The sequence below is a fragment of the Morus notabilis genome, unplaced genomic scaffold (assembly GCF_000414095.1).
Source record: "Morus notabilis unplaced genomic scaffold, ASM41409v2 Scaffold538, whole genome shotgun sequence".
NCBI classification, from domain to species: domain Eukaryota; kingdom Viridiplantae; phylum Streptophyta; class Magnoliopsida; order Rosales; family Moraceae; genus Morus; species Morus notabilis.
This window is the reverse complement of record NW_010359796.1, coordinates 803021-826435: the sequence shown is the minus strand read 5'-3', so window position 1 is coordinate 826435 and position 23415 is coordinate 803021. Positions and strand designations below refer to the sequence as shown.

Here is a 23415-nt window from a genome sequence, read left to right as displayed (position 1 = left end):
CCGCTCTTTACACTATTTAGTGATCACTTAATTAGAATTAGCGACCTAATTAATTATTAAGCCATGAGAACCCTCATAGCTTTGTTACTAATTCTTCTACTTCTGATTATGAACAACTCATGCTTTGCAAGGAGCACCATTAACCGCAGGATAATGGTGATGACTACTGAAATCAGTAACCCTGATGTTGCCACGTCAGCAGCTGATGATCAGCAACAAGGAGCAAAAAACAAGGATGGTGATCGGACGGCCGAGAAGTTAACAATCATGGCTAGTTAATTAAGCCATGTAATTAGCCATGATTATCGCTTAATTATTAGATCTTATTTGGTCTTATTTGTACCTGCTCTAGCAATATGTAAAACATATCTACTTGTGTACGTACTATATATATATATATATATATATATATTATGGTGCTGATGTGAATCTATTCCTCCATATTGCTTTCATTTACTTCTTCAGTAGTCTTACACAGTTGGAATGAAGTTTTTCTGTGTCATAGGTTTAAGAATGAAGTCATTTTGTTCCACAAAATTTGTATTTAGTTTCACCTTGGAATGTCTCTCTGCAGGGAATTGATATTTTGGCTGGAGTCGAGGCTATTATAAGCCATCTAGTGGTGAGGGAATTCTGCATTCCTTGTGCGCACGCTCCTGCTTTATTACCTCCTCCCCTTTGTCCATCTCTTTCCCCAAAATCAGCTGCTGAGGAGGTTGGTATTCATATTCTTTGAAGATAACTAGAAATCTGGGGTTGCCTTTATTCTTGAACATGCATACACCTATAATTTCAAAATTTGTTTTTTCTCTTTTTGGTAAAACTTTATCATAGTTTATTGATCTTTCTTCTTCACAACAACAGTTGGGATACACATTCTTACCTTGTGTGCTTGCTGGGCTAAGTAATGCACCACAATACTTAGATTTGAAATCTGCATCCTTGGAAAAGGGTTGCATATTGGCAAGTGACGTAGATAGTGTCATCCTCCCAATAGATGCTTGTGGAGGAGATGGTGCTCTCGCTTTCGCTTGCAGTGAAAGAAAGAAGGTATAAATAAAAACAAATGTCGCTATTTTTTATGCTTCCCAAGTGATAATATTTGGTTTTACCTGGGCATAGGAGATTCACTTGATAGAATTTACAGTGATAGTGATTTTGCTGCAGCCACTTATAATTGCTGTGGAAGAAAATGAAACAGTTCTTCATGATACACCAAATAATCTCGGGATTGAAGCGGTACGCATGCCTACCCATTCTATTCCTTTATACAAGTAACTCGAGCAAGAGTTTTGTTGTTAATAATTCATGGTGATCATGTGTTATTTTCCGTGATAACCATAGTTCTGGTCAAGTATGTGATACAGAATCACAGGTAAAAGAACTAGTTACACAATTTGCTACTGAATTATTGGTTTTATTGATTGAATATCACAATTTCTAGTCCCACTACAGAGTTCCCTTTTTTCCCCTGCCTTTTATTTCTCCTCACATAAGTAAAATGCACCGGTAGCTTATCAGTATGCCTAGAGTCAGGAGAGTTACAAAACCAGTATACTGTTATTTTAGTCATAACTGTGAATGTTTGGATACTTCAAGTAGCAGGCATTTCTTACTTTTTTTCTCACATAAATTAGGTTCAAAATGTCTTGATACAACTATCCTTTGAACCCATGTAGTAGTTGGTAAAAACATATTCTATGAATAGTGTTGTAGGATAAAATCTCGAACCCTACATCGTGCACTAGATGAGCGCCACGTGGCACAGCCGAAGGTATTAATGGCCATGCCAGCTCAGCATCAAGTATCTTGCAAAATGAAATTTGGTATAGGCCGACCGCAAGTTGAGAATAACACCCCCATAAGAGGGCGACCGTACAGAGGAGTCAAGATATGCGAGAGGTCGACTGCTTCAGGTAGATGTAGGCGAAGATGGCTTGATAAGCGCCTGAGGAGTCGGTCGCACGCAGCCCAAGAAAAAATTGAACCTGCAGGATATCTTACGTGACTTGTAAGCAAGCAAAGTTGGTAGGGGAGTTGGTGAAAAACCACTGTTGACTGGCAGAAACCCTACCCACCGAGGATTACATCCAAAAATATGGAGACAATGTGATAGAATGTAATGATGGAAATGGCTGAGGTTGAGAGAGGATAGAGAAAATATATACGAGAGAAAATGGCAAGCCCGGGGGCTCTCATTCTGTAACTTGCATTCTCTAAACATAGTAAAGATTTTTTCTCCTCACAGTGGTCATAGCTCTTGAACAAAAGAGTGAACCACTATAAATCTTGGTGTTCTTTCTTCTTGATTATTGGTCTGACTTCTTAAAAAGCTTATTTTAAAACTGTTAAAATCACGTTAATCCCTTTTTAATCCAAATTAATCTTGATGAATTTCCACCGTCAACAAATAGTGTCTATACTAGTACTCTTTCAAACAATCGATGTTTATAGAATGAATGTGTAAGTAGTGAGTGGAGTTCTTCTTCCTTGAGGTATAGGGTTCTACAGTCTGAAGAATTGCATCTCAACATACTCATAACAGAATAGGCGTTAGTTTGAACAATTTGAACTCATTTGCAGGTTAAAGTCGCCAATTATTGGGAGGCAATCGGTGTTGTTGCATCTCATAAGGCTGGAGTAAACCCACATTCTCTCCGAAGAAACAGGATCAAAAATCTCCGGGGCGCTTCTATGATGCCTGCTAATGGCCATGCAGTTTCAAGTGCCAAAGCCATTGCCTGGATTGAGAATTGAGGACAGCTTATTTGTGTGTGTGTGTGTATATATATATATATATATAGATATATAAAATATTATATATCCATTGATCACCACTAACAGTCCCCTGATTCATGAAACACCTCAGCAATTTTCTTGTATTTTTTACTTTTTCTGGAGAAAATGTAGGGCCAAAGTGATTGTGTTAAAACAATTCAGTTATAGTTATTCATATGCTACTATATTGGGGCTTGTCTAATGGTGATTTGAAATGTTATTTTAGTCTGTCGATATCCTGATGACTTGTATGTAGCTTTAATCTGATTATTTCTGAGTTTCAAGGCTACCTTTATCCCGAGTCCCATTGAAAATAAGTTTGCATTTCGATTCTGAAATAAGCGTCATCACAGATTGACCGGCAGATTCAATATCAAATCACCACTCAGGTTAGTCAAATTCTTATATTGGTCTATATTGTAGCATAAAACCCTTGATGGAACATATAGCAACTAGTCAATGGTCGTCTTCTTTCTAATCAGACGCACAAGGTAAACTTCTCTACTTTAAGGACCGCTACGAGGAGCAAAAATCTCCCACGTATCACTTCTGTCCCATTTGTAGAACAATGTTGGTTTCTTTCTTTTCCAATATTGAGAAACCGTGTTGTCATTTGGTTCAAAGTTTTGAATCAGAAAGTTCGAACATAAATTTAAATATTGTAGTAAAAAGGTTTGAATTGTAATTCAAAACTACGGAATAAACGATACTACTGAGAATTATTTGGAAAGATTTTATTTCTTCTGGAGAGAATATTGTATCTGTCATTCAATGAAAAATATCTTAAATTACATCAGATACAATAGGTGGCGGAACATCTTCCAACCACACCATATCTTCTTTTAGCCTAAGACCATGCTTAGCTAAACCACACCATATACCATGCTTAGCTAAACCATGTGCTGCAAAATTAGCAGACCTGGGAACATGGTCAACTAAACAGTTAAGGAAAATAGCAAGAAGATATTTAATGTCAGATACAAGGTTCTCAAACTCAGAAAAATTAGGGGAGTTGGAATGGATAGCATGAATAATATCCAAGGCATCACTCTATAAAATTAAGTGGCAAGCCAACATTTGTAGCCCAAATGAGACTGTGACTTAGAGCAGTTGTTTCAACTTCTTTAGAAGAGAACTTTCCAAAGCATCTAGAAGATAGAGCAGCCATAACAAGGCCTTCACTATCTTGGATTAAAGCACCAATTCCAATAAAGATTTTTTTTTTGAAGAGATACCTGCATCGATATTCATTTTATATTGTCCAATAGGAGGAGGAACCCAAGTCTTCACCGTGCTCAAAAATGGATCAATGCTCCTTTTGCTGACAATGAGATTAGCTTTTTAGTGGTCTTTCAAGAACTGAGACGACCGTGAAGGAATATAAGACAATTATCTAACAGGACGATTATGAACAAAATTGTTTCTTTCATTCCAGATCGACCAAAGCAGACATAAAAAGTATTCGAAGCTCTCTTTGTTGTATGTTTCTTTAGCATGGTGGACAAGATCAATAAAAGACATTTTTGAGTCTTTCCAATGCTGAGCTGGAAAACCAACAACATTCCAAACTGATGTAAAAAATATACACCATATGAGGATGTGTTGGACTGTTTCAGGAGATGACTTACAACAAGAATAATAATATGTGGAAAGAACTTTTCTTCTAAACAGATTTACAGTTGTCGGTAAGGCGTCATGATAAACCTTCCAGAAAAATGTCTTGATTTTTAGAGGCACATTCAAATGCCAAAGTTTCTTCCACCAAATGCTTGATGAAGACGTTGAAGAAGACGAAGGCTGGTCGACAAAAGAAGTAGCAAGCCAATAAGCTGATTTGATTGTAAAAGTACCTTTTTGATGATAATGCTAAATTAATTTGTCCTCATGAGCAAAATGACTAAGTGGAATGGAAAGGATACATTCAACATCTTCTTGTGAAAGTACTCATTAAGCATCTGGATATTCCAAACCCTTGAGGGTAATATGAAATCAGCAACTGTTAAGGAGTTGTTAACTGAATGGCTGTAGATAGGAAGAAAAAAGTTATTTGGAAAGATCTGTTTCTTCATTAAACTACCTGTCAAACGACACCTACTTAAACAAGAGACAAAGGAAGGTATTTAACTTTTTTTACTGATTTATTTAGGGCCTGGTTTCTTAAATTTTCTGCTTCGTTATTTCCAATTTTAAGATTACTGTTTGGTCTACAACTTGCTTTGTCAATCTCTGTCATATAAGGAGTTTTTTGCAAGGTCAATTATGGATCCAGAAATCTTGGTTGACACTTTTTCGTGAAGAGAACTACTTGCCCTACTAAACTCATGGCTTTTGACCACTTCTAAGATAAGCCTGCAATATTTGAACATTGGTTCTACTCAAATGAAAATAATTAATTAGTCGGTTAAACTGAGTTGCTTGTTGAGTGTATGTAGCGTGTTGCGTGTCCATTCGCACTACTATGGAGTCGAATTTCAAGCCACAAAAAAAAAAAAAAAAAAATTTACAAATGTGAAGGTTGACCACTCTAGACTTGGGGGCATTGATACTACGTCGCTGTACAGCACTGTAAAGAAGCTTGCGGACAGAAGTAGAGAATCAACGTAAAATTCTGGGCCAAAGGCTTTTGATCTATGAAATATACATACATATATATTTAAATATTTGGTAGCTCAAAGGGAAGAGATAACGAATTGTCTTCAAAAGTGCACAATATTTTCTTGAAAAATGGAATTAATTTTAGGGATGTATGTTATGGAGTTCCATAGTTCATTTTAACTAAACCTTGAATTAAGGGTTATTTATACCCTCAATTTTTATACCCTCTATTTTAGGTTAATTTAAAAAGTATACCTTTGGTAATTCGTTTTTGATCTCAGTTTATTACACAAATTTATTCTTGTTTTTTCTGTCAACATTCAATTTTGACCTAAAATACCCAGAATACCCTTAATTAAACGGTAAACTCTAAAAATAAGGGGGCAAAAAAAAAAAAAAAACATAGAACTGAAAAGGGATTTGTCCCCCAAATTCACCTCTCGCCTTTACCCACCCAAGTGCCGACCGGCCTCTGCACATCTCCACGCACAGCGTCCCAACCTCAACAAGCAAAGCTATCTTATATACTTCTCAACCAACATATCAAAAGACCATAGTTCTAGACCCAATAAATTCCCCAAAACATTTGACAACAAAATCCAAAACATTAAAAAGAGACTTCCATATCTTTATCGTGCAATCAATAACATCACCTGCAAGAAGGACAGAATTCGAATTACAGAGTGAAACAACACCAGACAACATATCCAAGTACCTAAAGTTACCCACTTTACTTTTTAATCATATGAACTGTGATTCTGAACAAAGAGGCGTCTGAGTTCTTCCATGCAACTAACCAAATTGTCAATCTGGCTCTTCCACACATCAACCACCTCAATGAGTGCTTTATTAGAATCCCAATTTTCACTTAGAGCCCCCTGAAATTTTTATTTACAAAATGAACCAGAAATGATAACTTTTTAAAAAGAACGATGGGATGGTCGTTGTTCATAAAAAAAAAAAAAAAAAAGGTCATTTTGTCAATTTCACTATATTGAATAATCACTTTAGCAAATTTCTCCTCTATTTTTCCGATCTTGGTAAACTCAAACGCAAGATTCAGGTGCAGTGATAGGGGCTTGAAAGATTCAGGTGAGGGAGGATGGACGCGTCATCGCGCATCTAGGCCGGTTGGTGTCCATCGCAGATTGGGGGGCTAAAGTCTTGTGTTCACCGTTGTGGGTGACAATGAGGGCGAGCTGATCAGGGGGGAGTGGGAGTAGGGTTGGCGGCAGCAGAGTTGGGTGAAGGGTTAGGTTTTCTTTAAGTTTCAAGTTTTTCAGGGTTTCATTTTTTAATTTTTTAATTTTAGAGTTTTTCTAATTTTTTAACTTTTTTTATTTAGGGTATTGTGGGTATTTTTAAGTCAAAATTCAATGTTAACTCAAAAAAGGTATAAATTTGTGTAATATAAACCTTGAAGGTATATATTTGATGAAATCGAAAATTAAAAGATATACTTTTTAGATTAACTAAAAACAGAAGGTATAAAAATGTAAATAACCCTTGAATTAATAACAATAATAAAAAATGAATATACTTCCATTCGCAGCAGCTAGACTTGCTTAGTTTGAGCATGTGACTCCAGGGTCATTAGATCTGACTTCAATTTACTTATCCAAGATATCATGATTTTACAAAATATTTATCTCATAAAAATATTCAAATGTTAGGCTAGATTATGATTGTCAACTTTACCGGCCAGATAACGCTGGCCATTAAGAATATGATGTTGGAAAAAAATATCATGGGACTTTCTGATCTACAATTATAACATCTGTAACATAATATGTTTGAAAAAATACAATATTTTTTTTTCTATTATAGCCACCTGATCTTGTATAGTGTATTGTAAGTTTTTGGTGTTGACATGCATGACGTACGTGAAAAACGTGATAGCCAACCCGAGATTCAATTCAATTGAATTACTTATTAATTTTTTTCACGACTCTGGCCAACTTCCAGCAAGTCATGTACACCGCAAGTAAATTTAAGTTCATATTGGCTTGTACTTATCATCATTTTCACGACTCTGGCTTGTACGTATCATGTGTGCGCGCGGGTATTATATTTGTTCACGTACTAGGTTAACTTCCATTATAAGTCACGATTTGGGTCAAATCTACAGTTAAAAAAAATGTAATAAGACAAAGAAATTGAGAACCAGTAAGGTAAAGATGATTATGATGATCACTTTATCAATATTTATAATAAGCTGGTAGCTTACCGCATGCACTCACTCTCTCTCTCTCTCTCTCTCTCTTTCTATATATATATCAACATACACACATAAATGTATGTCTGTATGTGTGTTATGTACGTGTGTGTGCGCGGTTACGCGCGTGTATGTAAAGCTTACTGATCGTCTGTGAGATTTTAATAGTATAAATGCTTCACAAGGATTCTGATTAATTTTCTAATATAATTTGTCCAAGTATATAACATGATTGGTATAACTAGATAGCATGTATGTCACCGCCGTTTCAACCAACTCCAATCCTCTTACCAATTAAGATTTCACAAAACCCTTATAGCTTAGTTTTCGACTAGATATATACTAGTTGATAAATCAGTAGTCACTGTTCAGCTTGTTTCTAATTTAGTACCTTTTATTGCAAGACAATGGCTAATCAAAGAATCTAATGTTCGACATTGGAAATTTGGAATATGATAACATAATTATCATAGAATAATTATAGCTCTTTGCATCAACATTAATCAATTAAATTAAATTAAGCCATCGATGCTTTTAACATTTTGCAGCTTCATATGAAGTACTAATTGAAGTCAATTAGGCATAATTTCTTAAGACAGACACGGATATATAGAGACTAATTAATGTATTGGCTAAAAGTTGATTAGTTTCTAAAAGAAAAGAAATCATCAGTATGAGTTAATATTGTACAATATCCATACAACAACTTAAAATACGATGGCTAGCTATGACAAGAATTAATGCGTATTGTTCGAATTTTATCACGTGCTTGTTATTTCAAATATGCTCTCATGACTATTATTGTGATTACTACAGTACGCTAGCTTAATGCTTGGTTCTTAAACAAATTTTACTATAAATTTTCACTTTTACTTATTTTCTTGAAAGCTAAGCAAACTATATAAGTACTAAATCATCGAATCAAAAGCTCATTTCTAGTCCCTGAAATATATATAATAAGTCAAAACTCATTTTGTAATTGACTCTTAAAATGTCCTGAAATGAGTTTCTCATCTAATAAATTGTTTCAATTAATCCTTTCATCCATTCGACAATTAAAATATCAATTGAAGAAGGGAGTACGACTTCTTAATAATATTGCCACTAACTTGTAAAACCACAAAATGAACTCTAATTTAATGGTACATAGATCTAACACATGTCAAACTTTCATCAAGATATTAATGGTTGGAATTTAGGACAATTTAATAGATTAGGAGTCGTTTTGGTACGTTTTCAAACTCATAATATTTGAACCAAAATGTGATTTAGCCTATAATTCAGAGATAAAAAATGATCATGTTAACCCTAGATACTATACATGAAACCTAGCTGGAGAGCCAGCCGCCTAGCTAGTTTGAGTTCATACTTCATATGCTGCATGCTCGCTTAATTATATTTTTCCCCATAAAAATGTTAAAAGAGGTAATTTCTACGGTAATTAAACAAGAAATTAAAAAAATTGATAGAGTCATACAGGAGAAAGAACGTATACATAATAATGATAGAACTTCAGAATAAAATAGACAGATTAGATCATCATTCAACATTATCAATAATTGTATATATTTCTTTTACCCTATTGCATGACCGCATAAAATAATTAATTTTCCCCCAAAAAAGTCATTATTGATTTAGACATTGTATTGATCTTATCCAATGAACTTACTCAAAACTTTACTCTTTAATTATCTCATGGGTAGGGTAGGTGTGAATTTGTGCCTCGTACGGCCTTACTTATCTTTCTTCATGAGGGATTTCATATGGACCGGACCAATCGAGGACACGTGAACCCCGTGCTCATCAAGCAGTCCAAAGTCGAAAACCCACATTTTTCTGCATTGTAACTTTTGTAATTTCATTTGTTTACGTTGTTTCTTATTTAGCATTTTAAAGGTGAAAAAGAAGGCATAATCAAAGAGATAGGCCTGCAAATTTTGACACTAGATAGGAGTTAGAAGTACTACAGATTTTTATTTTTATTTTCTTGGAATTCCTATGCGGTATGAACTATTCTTTTGACCATCGGTAAGAATCGTGTTTTAGTAAAAAATTAAAACAATTCTGTAATATGTATTGCAAATTTTTAACATATACACTCATTAAATTTAAAAAACTTAATCCCGCAATTGAAACTAGTTCCTAGTAGTAGGTAAGAAAAATAAAAAAATAAAACGGGTGCTCCTTTATTTTTCAGCTCTACCCCGACAACTTTATTGAATTCTACTAATTCTAATCTCAATCCTACAATTGGCAATTAACCACATAAAGCGTACGTTTGGCAGAGCTTCTTAGAAGTTATTTTTAGTTTCTTAGGTCAAAAAGTTACTTTTAAAAGTATTTGGGTGATATGTCATAAGTATTTTAATTTTCTAAAAGAGTTTCTAACCAAAGCCACAAAATGTGATTTCTCACTAAACCTCTTCTAAAATAGACTTTATAACTTATATCTGAGTTTTAATAAGACATTATAAATTTTATCATAGCATTTCATTGCTTATTATAAGCTCTTTTAAAAATATGGTTCAAAACACTCACCAAAAATTACAACTTATACTTATCTTCTTCTTCTCAGTGAAAGCATAAACAAAAACTCAATCAAACAGGACCCAACTCATTGAACCCACCGTATTTTGAGGGCTTCTTCTCAATGCTTAATCGCAAAATTTGTTTGATCAAGTGACTATTATCCACTGATCCAGTCCTCCTCGAGTATCACTTTGCCGATTGATGATGGGAAAAAGCCTTTGTAGTCGTCTTTTTGTGAAAAATATGAACTTTCAAACACTGTCCTCTACAACTTCCAACGACACGTCAGGTTTTTTTTTTTTTCCTTAAAAAAAATTAACCGTTAGTCTTATTGTTAATCCTTGAACTATAGGTCAAGTTCTTGTTCCATAACTTTTAAAGTATTTTAGAATGAGTTTCAAATATTTTGAATTTTGTTTGTTTGTTTATACAACTCTTAAAATCTCAACAAACACAGCACGTGAGAGCCATGTGCGGTCTAATAAGAGTTATTTTTATAAATTTACATATCGAGACATAACTATTAATTAACAGGTCGTAACCTGTGTTTTTTTTTTTTTTTGAGATTTTAATAGTCATTGGATAAAAGGATTAATTTGAAATTATTTAATGGATTAATTAAGGACTTTTTGAGACATTTTAAAATTTAGGACCAAAATGGGATATGATCAATAGTTGAGGACTAAACATTTGTTTAACCCCTAAATTAATAAAAAGTTTTCTCTTTTATTTTTCTATTAAGTTTTTTAAAATACTTTAGATCACTCGCCACCTGCAAGAATTACTAGTCTATCGTTAGGTGTGGGATTAAAGAAAAGAAAACTCCTCTAATGTTATCTTATGATTCTATGAAACAACCTTTTTTCTTGGAAAGGTATGTGATCTTTATGAAACACTTTTTACCTTTCTTATCAAAGAAAAGAAAAACATTAAAGTTAAAAACTAGCAAAAACAATAATTATCAACATGAAAGAGAAAAAGCGGTTGGTGACTTCTTTTTTTTTTTTTTTTTTTTTTTTTAATAAACCGATCTAGACAGCTCAACATAATGGTCAACTTTATATTATATGTACGATGAGGAACTTGAATAATTACAATATGTACCCACTTAAACCAATTACCAATAGTCCCGATTTCTATATATTTGGGGTTTGACCTTATCCTTTTATCTACATTTTATCGCTATCTTGACACAGGTGTAAAGCTAATGCTTCTCAATTCGCATGAAAGTCCAGCCATTTTATTTTAGTATTATTATTATTTCAATAAGGAAAGTCTATGCCATGCTGGTAACGGTAATAGTTTCTTACTAATTAAAAAATGCATTTAGATTACCATTATTGATCCTCTCGATCACATCAGGGATTCCACGTGTTTATTGAAATTCGACCGGCATACGTCGATAACAAAAGAAGAACATGTTTATTAGTTTAACAAATAATAATAATAATAATAAATAAGAACTTTGATATTCCATGAGTATACTATGATGTTACAAAAATTGTACCTGCGAAACCCACATCCTAAAGGGAAAGTTTTCATCAAAATGTTATATTCCTCGGAAAATTCGACGACCCTTTTCTAACTTATGATTAATTAAAAGTTCATCGAAGTTCTGCAAGAAACCACACATAATAACTCTCACAAAACTTCAACACCATGACATTATATGCTCTTCGTGCTTGAAGTGTGAAGGGACTCAAGTTACGATTATAAGTCATTATAATTTAATTGGCTAATGGTAGCGGGGACATCTTTCAACTGTCGAATTTCGTACATCGTAAATGAAGTTTTCAATTATAAAACTATAAATGCACGTTTAGTTATTGTTAATATTTTTTTTTTTGGGAGGGATTTGTCTTATTAGATTTCTATTTGAGGGTTTCAATGAAGCATCTTCCACTTATTTTAAGTGAAAATAGATATTTCATCTTGGAACTTCAATCAGTTTAAGTATTTTCATTTAATTATGTTCTTTAACAATAAATGTTTAAAGACACAAATTAGCCTTTCAACCTTTCTACTATCACACATATTTTTTTTTTTTGTTCGAAGGGAATGTTGATTTTACCGAACGAGGATTAGTGCAAAATATTTCTGAATATTCTTCAAGAGCAGAGTCATGATTTTCAAATTTAGGAGCAAAGTAAAAATACACACACATATATTTGGGAATGTGTGAATAAAGTTTGTCACTGGCAAGACATGGAATTTAGAATGGGTTTAAAAGGCTTAAGTTATTCATATACCGTATTCAGTAAAAATCATATTTTGAAAAAGTGATGGATGAAAATGTGATTTTTAAAAAACGTGCATTATCATGTTTGTTACATATAGAAATTTTTTTCAGATTTCTAAAAATATCATTTTCTTGTGCTTGAATCCTAAAAAACACAAGAATCTAACAAGTTGCATCAGAATAACCCTAAGTATCTGGGAGATAAACTCCTGAAGAACATTGGACGCGCGAAGGTTGATGGCGCCCTCGAAGTTGATCGCAATGATGAGAAATCTTTGGTGAAAAATTATAAACTCTCAAGATGAAAAATCCTATGGTAACGCGGCGCTCAAACTCGGTGGAGATCTTGATGGATGATCATAGACTTCTTTCGAGGGAGGATTGTTGGGAATATGGGAACAAAATCCCCTATTAATTAGCTCCACATGATGTTGATAATATATTTAAAAGGGCTTGAATTACTTTTGTGCGTGTGTTTTATTTCTCGGATGCTAGAAAATAATATCTTTAGCCTAAGTTTGCTGTTAAATTAAGCAGGAATTGTAAAAAAACAAATTAACTTACTTTAGTCACATGCAGGGGACCGTGTTGATATTTATTAATACGATTACACAAGCAACAAATTGAATATGAAACATTAATAAATATTGTATTTTATTGTTTTTTTTTTAGTAGTGTTATATAAAAAATAGACAAGCTAATTCTAATTCCATATTAACAAGAGCAATAAAATTGTTTAAGAAATCAGACAAAATAAAGATGTAAAATTATTATACATGTTCTCATTAATGTGAGACTACCCCTTTTTCATGTGGATCAACGAATTACTCAGCGTAAAACAATAATCTTTAGAGCCATTAAGCTCCACAACTTAACATTGTTTACCGTACATTAATTATGATGGGGTACGAACTCTATGGGGAATCAGAAAACTCTTACACTGCGTTTAAAAATTCATATCATAATTTAAATTATATTTTTTAATTTATTATAATATTTTTTTATAAAAATACACATAAATAAAAAATAATTTGAATCCATAACCGTCAAAACAACAGTATATGTCTTCGATGTTTACCATTCAACTCTTCATTTTCTAATTTTTGTAATCATTTTGGAGGGCCCATATTGTGAAATCAGAAGGGAATCTTTGACATCATCTATATTACTAAAAAGCTGGTTAATTATATGTATGGATCACTTCAAACAGGAAGAGAATTCAGATCAATAATACACGATGACCAAATTAAAGAAGAAGAAAAAAAAATGTAGAACATTATGGATAGATTGAGAATTTTAGTACGAGAGAGAGAGAGAGAAGAGAGAGAGAGAGAGAGAGAGAGAGAGAGAGAGAGAGAGAGAGAGAGAGAGAGAGAGAGAGAGAGAGAGAGAGAGAGAGAGAGAGAGAGAGAGAGAGAGAGAGAGAGAGAGAGAGAGAGAGAGAGAGAGAGAGGTGGGTACTGTACTATCATTGTGGCGTGTGACAACGTTTGTGTCGTGTGACAACGTTTGTGTTAGTTGCCCGAGAGAGAAAGAGAGAGAGAGATCAGGCACAAAGGCTTTAGAGAGAGAGAGAGAGAGAGAGGCACAAAGACTTTTACTTAACGGGCAACTAACACAAACGTTGTCACACGCCAATGATAGTATAGTACAGTACCCACCTCTCTCTCTCTCTCTCTCTCTCAACTTCACCCACGCAGCAACACGTCGGCAAACAACCGGTCAAAGTCAAACTTTTCTTCTTTTTTTTCCCCCTCCGTCTTGATCTTATTTTAGAGGATATTTGACCAAATGCCAATATATACCTGTATAGCTCCTCCGGTGCCATTCTGTTCTTGGGCTCTCTAACTATATCTTTTCCTCTCAAATAGAAGCATAATATCGATCTCATCCTTCTTAATTCTACTATAGCTACCTTCTAGGGATTGAAATCTTTATTGTGGTGTACTAACTTTGTCACAGTATGAGAAAACCTTGCTGTGAGAAGCGAGAAATGAACAAAGGAGCTTGGTCAAAGCAAGAAGACCAGAAGCTCATTGATTACATTCACAAACACGGCGAGGGTTGCTGGCGATCTCTTCCCAAGGCTGCAGGTATATATGTCCATATACTCACCCAGATATATATATATATATATATGTATATACACATACATATGAAAAAAAAGAATTAGGATAATATAGAGATCATAAAGAGATATCATGTTAATTCAAAAGCCTCCGCTAGTAATTAATTAGTTGGTTCACTTTGTTGGTAGATTAATATTTTTAATTAAGAACTATAAATAATGGGTATTGATCATATATATATATATATATATGTTGCTATTTTATTGCTAATTTGAATATTGTTGATTGATATTCAGGTCTGTTTCGGTGCGGTAAAAGTTGTAGACTAAGATGGATAAATTATCTTCGGCCAGATCTTAAAAGAGGAAACTTCGCTGAAGATGAGGAAGATCTCATCATTAAACTCCATGCTCTCCTTGGCAACAGGTATCTTTTTTGTTTTTCTTAAGTAGGACATGACCTTAAAAAAAAAAAAAAAAAAAAAAAAAAAAAAAAACCACCCCCCCTCTCTTTTTTAATGTTGACAATAATGGATGCATATGTACTCTAATTACACCGTTACACATATTCTAAATGCGCATGACTAATATCTCACGTAACAATACGTCTTAAAATTACATCAATGATTGTAGGTGGTCGCTGATTGCCGGACGGTTACCGGGAAGAACGGATAACGAGATAAAGAACTACTGGAATTCTCATCTCAGGAGAAAGCTCATAAATATGGGAATTGATCCAAACAATCATCGATTGAATCAGTCTTTTTCTCGTCCAAATCATGATCTCCAGAACTCCCAAACTGTTGGTAGTGCAATTGTTTCATCACCCACCATCAAAATTAGTCCATCGAAACCCCACGGTGGCAACGGTGATCACGAGGTTTCAGATGGCGGAAGTTGCTTGGAAGACGACGAAAACTCCTCCTCGCTGCTGCCGGATTTAAACCTTGATCTTACAATGAGCAGTCCTAATTATTCGCCTGAGATTGGTAACAAAACAATCAAACTTGGAGAGCAAAAGTCATATATTATAAATATTAATGATCATCATGAGATAAAGCCCAAATCGGGAAAAGACTTAGAAGTACTCGGGTCAGCTCCCACGCTTCAAATCTCTTCACATGATGGTCAGAATTAGTTCATTTTGATGAATTAAGACATAGATCAGATGATTATGCTAAATTAATTAATTATTAATATAGTTATTAATCAGCAAAAAAGTTATTACTATAGTTATTAGTTAATTTTGGAGCAACAATTGTTAGGGCTCCATTTGTGGAAAGTCACGAGGAGATTTTCATGATTAAAAGTGAAATTACGATATTAGACACTAGTCTTTTCAAGGGGGGTGATTACTCTTTTAAAATTGAAGAATATTGATCGTACTTATATATAGGATTGAAGGTGAGGGTTCGACGTACTATTCACAATGCGTACGTGAAAAAATATATGGATATGGTCATGAAAAGAAATGGAGATGCATATGTACTCCTTGTGAATCTTATATGTAAGGAAACCCTTAATCATATATCTTTGCTTGTATAAATAAGCGCACACGCTTCATGATAATGTACATTTAGCAGAATATTATATCATATCAATTTTATCGCTTTTCTTACTCTAATTCTGGGTATTTACCGTTGATAGATGTATGTTTCGTATTTTATTTATTAGTATACTAGCCTATTAAGGCCATTACGTGTTTCTTTAGATATCGATCTTGTGGCACAAAATGAATGACGAGCAAGTGACTAAAGGTGAATCCACAAAAATATCCTTTTACTTGAAAATAGAATATGTTTGACGAGTAGCTAATTTGAACAAATAAATTAACCTTATATTTGGACAAGGCTGAATTAAATTTAGAGTAAAAGTCGTGAAAGTCCCTGAACCTTTTTTTTTTCTTCCTAAAAATAATCTTTGTGTTGAAAGTTGTATCAAATTGTGTGCATGAACTAAATAAATGTGCCAAAGATAGTCTCTTTGTTAAAGAAATAGATAAAAAGCGTCAAATATAAAAGTTTTACTGAATTCTCTGAACTAAAGAATTGTGCCATAGATAGTCCTTCTAGGAAATAAACAGGTAGAAAATGTTAAATGGATAGCTTTAACCCAGTTCTAAATAATTTTTTTTTAATAGTTCTAAAAACAAGTTTGATTATCTTATTTTGGCTTTATGTTTTCTTAAATCAAGAAAACAAGTTTTAATTTGGATTAATTACAAAAATTCTCTTATACTCTTTGTATCACTTTGCCCTCCGATATTTAAACATAACATCCGTTTTCTCTGAACAATGAAATATTAACAAATAAACCCCTCCATTAGATTTTTAATGGAAATTGACATTTAATTAGTTATATTAAGGATATTTTCATAACTCTATGGTTTGAAATTTAATTTGAATTTAAAATTAATTTAAATTTAGACTTTAAATTATGAAACATTCATCATTAATTGAATGTGAGTTAAAAAGTTTAGGAGTCTTTTTTAGTGGAATTATATATTAATGAAATTGTTTTGAACATATTTTTTACGTTAAAAATAGAAAATGAAAAATAAAAAATCACCTTAAAAAAAAGAATTATGTTGGTAAGGATTTTTATTGTGTCATTGGGAGTGAAGAAGATTTATTTTTTATTATATTATATGTAAATTGATGGAAAAAAATTAGGGTGTGTGGGTAAAATCGTACTTATGTTCTAAATTGGTTAGCAACAACTATTATTTATGTGACATGTACGTGTCAAAAACTGTTAAAGTTTTTTAACGGAGCGGGTAATTTTGTTAACGTTTTATTGTTCAGGGGGAATGAATGTTGCATTTTAAAGATAGAGAGACAAAGTTTTGTAAAAGCATAATTTAGGGGGAATTTTTTTTTTTTTTTAATTAGTCCTAAATTTTTTATTTGGAGGTAGACGCTAGAATGAGGCTTGGACTTATGTTCAGACGGAGATCAGAGCCAGAGTTGAGATAGGATTGTACTTGAGATTAGAGGACAAGGTCGAGTTTAAGATTTGGACTAATAAGATGGTTGAGGCTGAATCAGAATCGAGATTGGCCTTAACTCCGGCCTATCCCTATAGCAACCATGATCACGACAAGTCCATCAGTCCCGACCCCAAACTTGACCACAACCCTGAACTCAATTATAGTTTCAACCTCAATCCAACCGTAATCTCAATCTTGATCTCTATTTTAGAAACAAAAAATTTTAGTTCCGAGAAAAAATTGCTTAAAATTTTTTGAAACACAAGAAAGTTTCCTCAATTTCAAATAAAAATTGAGAATAATTAAAAACACATACCAAAACAATATTACCAAATGCGTTTTGTAAAATAAATTCACTTTTTTTTTTTTTGAAAAATAGAAAACTATTTAGAAGTATAATTTAGCATGGAGCGAAAGATATCTATATCTAGTTGTTATGTATTTAATAAAAGGACTAACTTTGACGTATTTCTATAGTTTTAAGGACTAAAATTTAGTACAAGTTCTTATAATTAACTTTTTTCATCCACTTATTTAACAGATGAACTAACTTTGATCTATTGATGTTGTTCTAGAGAGAAAATAAAGTTTAATGGCCTCTCATAAATTTAACTCTAAAATTTAAATTGTATTTTAAGGTAAAAATTTAATTTAATTAAAAAGTCTTACAGACACCAAGTATAATGCGGATAATTCTATAGTACACAATATAAAATACTCGATAAAAACCGATTACATTAGTAAATTCTGATGAAGCACAAAAAAGATGATGCAAGATGAAACTTGATAATAAAAATTTTTTTTGACACATTAATTTGAGCACGCATAAGGCTCTTTTTGAAACCACTATCGATGGGAGCTTTCAATCAATCGAGAGCATGTCAACTGTAGCTCTAAGGCGACCAAGGAATCTGCCTAGACTCATAGCTAGCGGAACTTCTAACTCCCCATGACCTAAATCTGGCAGACTAAAAATAAATTCATATAGTGGGAGAACCATCTTCATTATTACAATAAAAATACTAAAACTATATGGCAGAAATATCGACACCCTTATTAGACTAAACATAAACTGCTAAATCCTAAAGCACGATTGCCACAAGCCTTCAATGAAAGTTGAGCCGACAAAAGGTTTCATCAGGGTAAAAAGAAAGCTTCGAGAGACAAGCAGCGAAACTGATGAGACACCTTCAAATGATAGAATTTGAAAAACATGTATCACCACCATTAACATCTGGAGCCGATACCACTACCCCCAAAGAAGCCCACCATTGTTGGAACAAAACCACGGAAGAGTACAACCACCAGACAGGAAGGAACCGGAAAACGCCTCAAAGCCGTCCGAATTTCGTCCTCTAAACGTAATCAAATCCACCCAACGAAGCCACCCCGCCAAACACAACCACTCTCATTAAAAGGCCTACAATGATACAAGCCTCGTAAATGATTTTCAAGATGAAAGTCGACGATGCGCCCCAAGGCGATCCCAGAATTCTGACCGACACAGTTTTTTTTTTTTTTCTCGTTTCTTTCCTAGGGCCGATTGCCTTTCCATACTCTTAAATTTGTTTAGTTGCAACATTGACGAGATCAAACTAGCTACTAGCTAGCAACGTTGACGAGATCAAACTAGCTACTAGCTAGGCAATTGTTATAGAAGGTTAGAATATCACCTTTCATTTTCGCTCTTCTGACTTTCAAAGGTTGTTTTCCTTTTTGGAGTATCAAAACTTGGTTAAAAAAGTTCTTGCTTCAAGGGAGCATAAAGAGTTGCAAAGAATTTCAAAGAATAAAGCGTGCACTCTTAAATAATGCATAAAAATGAAAAAATATGCCGAAAAGACTTGAAATGCATAAATTAAACTTTTATGGGTTTCATCGTATAGGTATGTATCCATATGTAAGATGGCAAAATATGTCCGTGTGTATGTATTTCTCTCAAATGCCAATAAGATAGTTAAGATTTTTTTTTTAATCATTAATCAAAGTCGAAATGGTTTTCTTAAGAGTACTCAAATTCAAAATATTCAAATGTATACATATCTCATCTCAGAATATATAGTGTTTTACATGCCATAGGAGATCAGTTTTTTAAGCTTAATTAAACTTCCAACTCTTGGTGCCCCAATCATCATCAAAATAGGACATCTTGCAACAATTTTATAAGTTGAGAGGATAATTTATCAAAATTAAGAATTCAACAGACAAATTGTTAAATACATACAAATTCAGGGGAATAAATGCAATAAAATACCCATCTGGCTATATATAGTCAATCTATCTACGTTTAATTCAATAACTTTTTTTCTCAAAAAAGAAAAAAAAAAAAATATATATATATATATATATATATGTGACTTGTTTTCTATTTCAGCACATGCACGCAGGATTTTTACTTGTGCACATCATAATTATAAAGTTATCTTGCCAAACAAAGGCCATTAGTTATTTCCATCGACATGTGCATCACGGGGGACCATCCCCATTCAACGTCAAGCGTCCAGTGAAGAGTAAAACTACTGGATTTCAGAGGCGCCCAAACTTGCACATTGAATATTGAGCCACACGGTTAACTTTAACAATATAGAGGTATCACGTGGAACCCAAAAGAAGTATCGTTACATGTTCATTTAAGGTAACTAAGTCTAACCAATGTCGAGTCAAGCCACGTACGGACAAAAAGTCAGCAACATGTCAATCCACATACATCGTCTTTCTCAGGAGCTGGAAAATGAAAAATTTTTTCCACTAGTATTGAGTATATAATCTTACATATATAGAGACACCCATATACATCTACCTAACATGTCAATCCACATACATCGTCTTTCTCAGGAGCTGGAAAATGAAAATTTTTTTCCACTAGTATTGAGTATATAATCTTACATATATAGAGACACCCATATACATCTACCTTCTGTGAATTTTATTTTATTGGGGGTTAGTAATTTTGTTTATTTGAATGACTAACATTTCACCATATTTGCCCCATTCTTTCATAAGTTCAAACTGTTGTTTAAACTTTTTTTGATACCGTATTTTTTCCTCACAAAACTTAAATTTTTGTTCAAACTAATGAAGTAAACAAGCATTAGGTTATGCAGGCTTTGAAAATTATAACTGAACTGTGACACCCTTTATACCATCTCTTTTTAAGCCTTACTTATTATTAATCCTAATGATGTGCCGCAATAATTAACCTTCACTTTTCATTTATGCAGAAATTATGGTGTTGCAAAATTTTTGCTTTCACAAGATTTCGTTAATACACAATTCTTATCAGGTTTTCTAGCCATAATTATAATTATACAGTCATCCAAGGTTTATGAGTTTAACTCTAAAATATATGTATTTACAAACCCAAAATAATACGCGTGCAGCTTCTTCGGTCTAACCATATGTACAGCAGTCAACGAAGCCAACTCCCCTGCTTACTGTTATGCTTTGTTCTTACCTTTACCTATAGCACAGAGCAAACTTTAATGAGCTACAGGCTCAGTAAGTAGAGCTATAGTTATACAATCTCATTTTAACATATGCATGCATCACAACATCTTAGGTAACTTATGCCAATCAATTCTTACACTATATGCACGTGCACTATATATCTCTAGGGCCCTCCTGGTACTGCCGCTGACTTTTTCACAATCTGACCACATGCCAATTTCTCAAATCACAATACCAAGTTCCCCGTCATCACCCACCTGGCTCGAGGGAACGACCAGCGCATTCAAAATCACAATTTCACAATATCACAATATAGTCTCTGTCATCACCCACTTAGCTCGAGAGACTTGCGCGGCTCAATCACAATTTCATTAATCACCTTATCACAATTTCATTAATCACCATATCACAATAGGAGTCCTTTGACGACTTGGTAGTACCGGCCTATCATGCATGCTATTATGTGCTCAATCACAAGTAATTTAATAATTAACGTGCTGCTCTACTTTGTGTACAATATATTAGCACAAGCATGCCTTCACAAAACATACACATTGACAATGTCGTAAAAATTCACATAATAGCATACTAGGCATTCCATAGAAAGTCTATCAAACAAAGTTTACAAGTACTGCAGAGAAGTCATACTCTACTTACCTGAGTTGCTTAGCAAAATCTGAGTTTAACTCTCTTCGCTTCCCTTGTTCATTTTCCTTTCTACTGTCCAAAATAAACAAATTGGCCTTCATTATTAAAGCTCAATAGCTCAACCATAAATCAATTTCTAACTCATAATCATATTCTCCTAAAAACTGTAATTTGACAAATTCGTCAATCTTGACAAGAAAATTCATAAAATATTTTCTATGTCTCCAAAAGTTTCAAAATCAACTCCAAAAGAAATTAGACATGTATATCTTTCCTACGAGCTATCATAAACCTAAATTTGAGCTCTCTAAGTACCTCAAAATCAGTTCTCAAGAAATTAAAATTCTGGTTCTTCTGTTTTTGACAGCTTTTGAGAAGTTTTTACATGAAACTTCTAATGCGCGCAACTCGAGCTACAAAACTCCAAATGACGTGATTCTAAATCCCACACGTCACTATTAGCATGTTCTATATGGTAGTAATAATGGTTTAGGTGCAGCAACCATAAACCATGAAATGGACATCTCGGTTCTTGTTCTTAAGTTTTCTTAGAAAATGCTATTTGAGCGGCCGTTATGGGAATATTCGTAAAATATTCTTTATAGCCTCAAAAATTATAAAATCAGTACCTAATTGAAGTAGACATCTAGATCTTTCTAAAAGGCTATCATAAGCTTAGTTTCGGGTTAATTAAGGCCTCTAAAAATATGTCACACCAGATCAAAACATGCTAGTTTTTCTGCAGAATTTACAGAAATCATGCCTAACTTTAAAAATTGCATAACTTGAGCTATAGTTATCCGTTTGAGGTGATTCTTCTAGCTATACAAAGCTTATAACGTCTATTTTTATGGTTCTAACACAGCTAACTTTAAAAAGGCATTAAGAAAATTCAGTTCTCAGTTTTTCCTCAGGCAGTCCCTAGATATCATGAACACCTAAGTTTATGTTTTTAACTTCATAACCAAGAAATCCTATACGTACATCCTCAATCAACACTTTGTTAGTATATGGTACCTCGTGCTAAAATCAAAATATAATTCAATCAATTACTCCCAACCAAACACTCAGCCATTGAAAGATTTTTTTCCCAAATAAACCTTTACCTTGAACTCTAGCTCAAATCACCCATTTTCCTCTACAAATTGCTGTAGCCCTTTTTCTGAAATCGGATTGTTGCAGAAGAGTAATGTCCACCGTTGAGAAGGCTTGATTGTGCTTGTCCTAATACTCCTTAGGTTGGTTACAAGATTCGGAGACCAAAAATATAGAAGAACTTCACTTTGAGTTCAAATTTGCATGTTAAAAGTTGGGCCTTTGAAGGAATCCGAGAATGGAGTTTTGAGGGAAGCTTGTTCCTCCTTTCTTTTGTGATTTAAGAGGCTAATAGGGCTGGGTTATCTCTAGTTTTGAAGTTTGCAAAATAATTGAAGAAGGCTTGGGGAAAATGATGGAGTTTTTCTTTAATGCTCCTAGCTCTCAACGTGGCTAAGGGAGAGAATTTGGTGGCTTGGCTGAAGCTCCAACCATGCCACGTGAAAGGGCAGCTGGCACCTTTTTTTTTTCCTAATATTACAATCTGGTCCCTAAATATGAAAATTCTTACAATCTTACCCCCCAAAGCCTTGCAATTTAATCCTTGAGCTCCTTTATCGTTTCTCTTACAATTCCTTCATACAAAATTAATACAAAAGTTTAAGCCCAAAAATTGAGACGTTACGATTCCCTATAACATACAAAAGTTTCGTCCCCAAAACTTAAAACAAAACTGGGAAGTTCTTTCTCATATCTTCCTGTAACTCCCAAGTCGCTTTTTCGACTGCATAATTCCTCCAAAGGACCTTCACAAGTGGAATGGTCTTGTTCTGCAATTCCTTCTCTTTTCTATCCATTATTTTTATAGGTTG

General features: G+C 33.6%; 2 protein-coding genes across 3 annotated transcripts in view; both read left to right on the top strand.

Annotated features, from left to right (window-relative positions):
* The window catches only part of LOC21405759 (uncharacterized lipoprotein syc1174_c), a 5637-nt gene extending 2671 nt beyond the window's left edge, over positions 1–2966 (top strand). Inside the window, exons 6-9 of one of the 2 annotated variants that reach the window (XM_024163642.1) lie at positions 575–715; positions 865–1050; positions 1168–1239; positions 2584–2966. In XM_024163642.1, the coding sequence (XP_024019410.1) occupies positions 575–715; positions 865–1050; positions 1168–1239; positions 2584–2757 (573 nt within the window). In that variant the 3' untranslated portion in view covers positions 2758–2966. Of the gene's footprint in view, positions 1–574; positions 716–864; positions 1051–1167; positions 1240–1708; positions 2292–2583 lie in introns of those variants that run through there. The other variant, XM_024163641.1, reaches the window with a different exon arrangement.
* An 11198-nt stretch (positions 2967–14164) lies between these two features.
* Positions 14165–15950, top strand: LOC21405758 (transcription factor MYB8). The gene is made up of 3 exons (XM_010095104.2): positions 14165–14449; positions 14722–14851; positions 15058–15950. Exons 1-3 carry the CDS (start codon positions 14320–14322, stop codon positions 15560–15562), a joined length of 765 nt encoding a protein of 254 aa, XP_010093406.2. The 5' UTR covers positions 14165–14319; the 3' UTR covers positions 15563–15950.
* The last annotated feature ends 7465 nt before the right edge of the window (positions 15951–23415 follow it).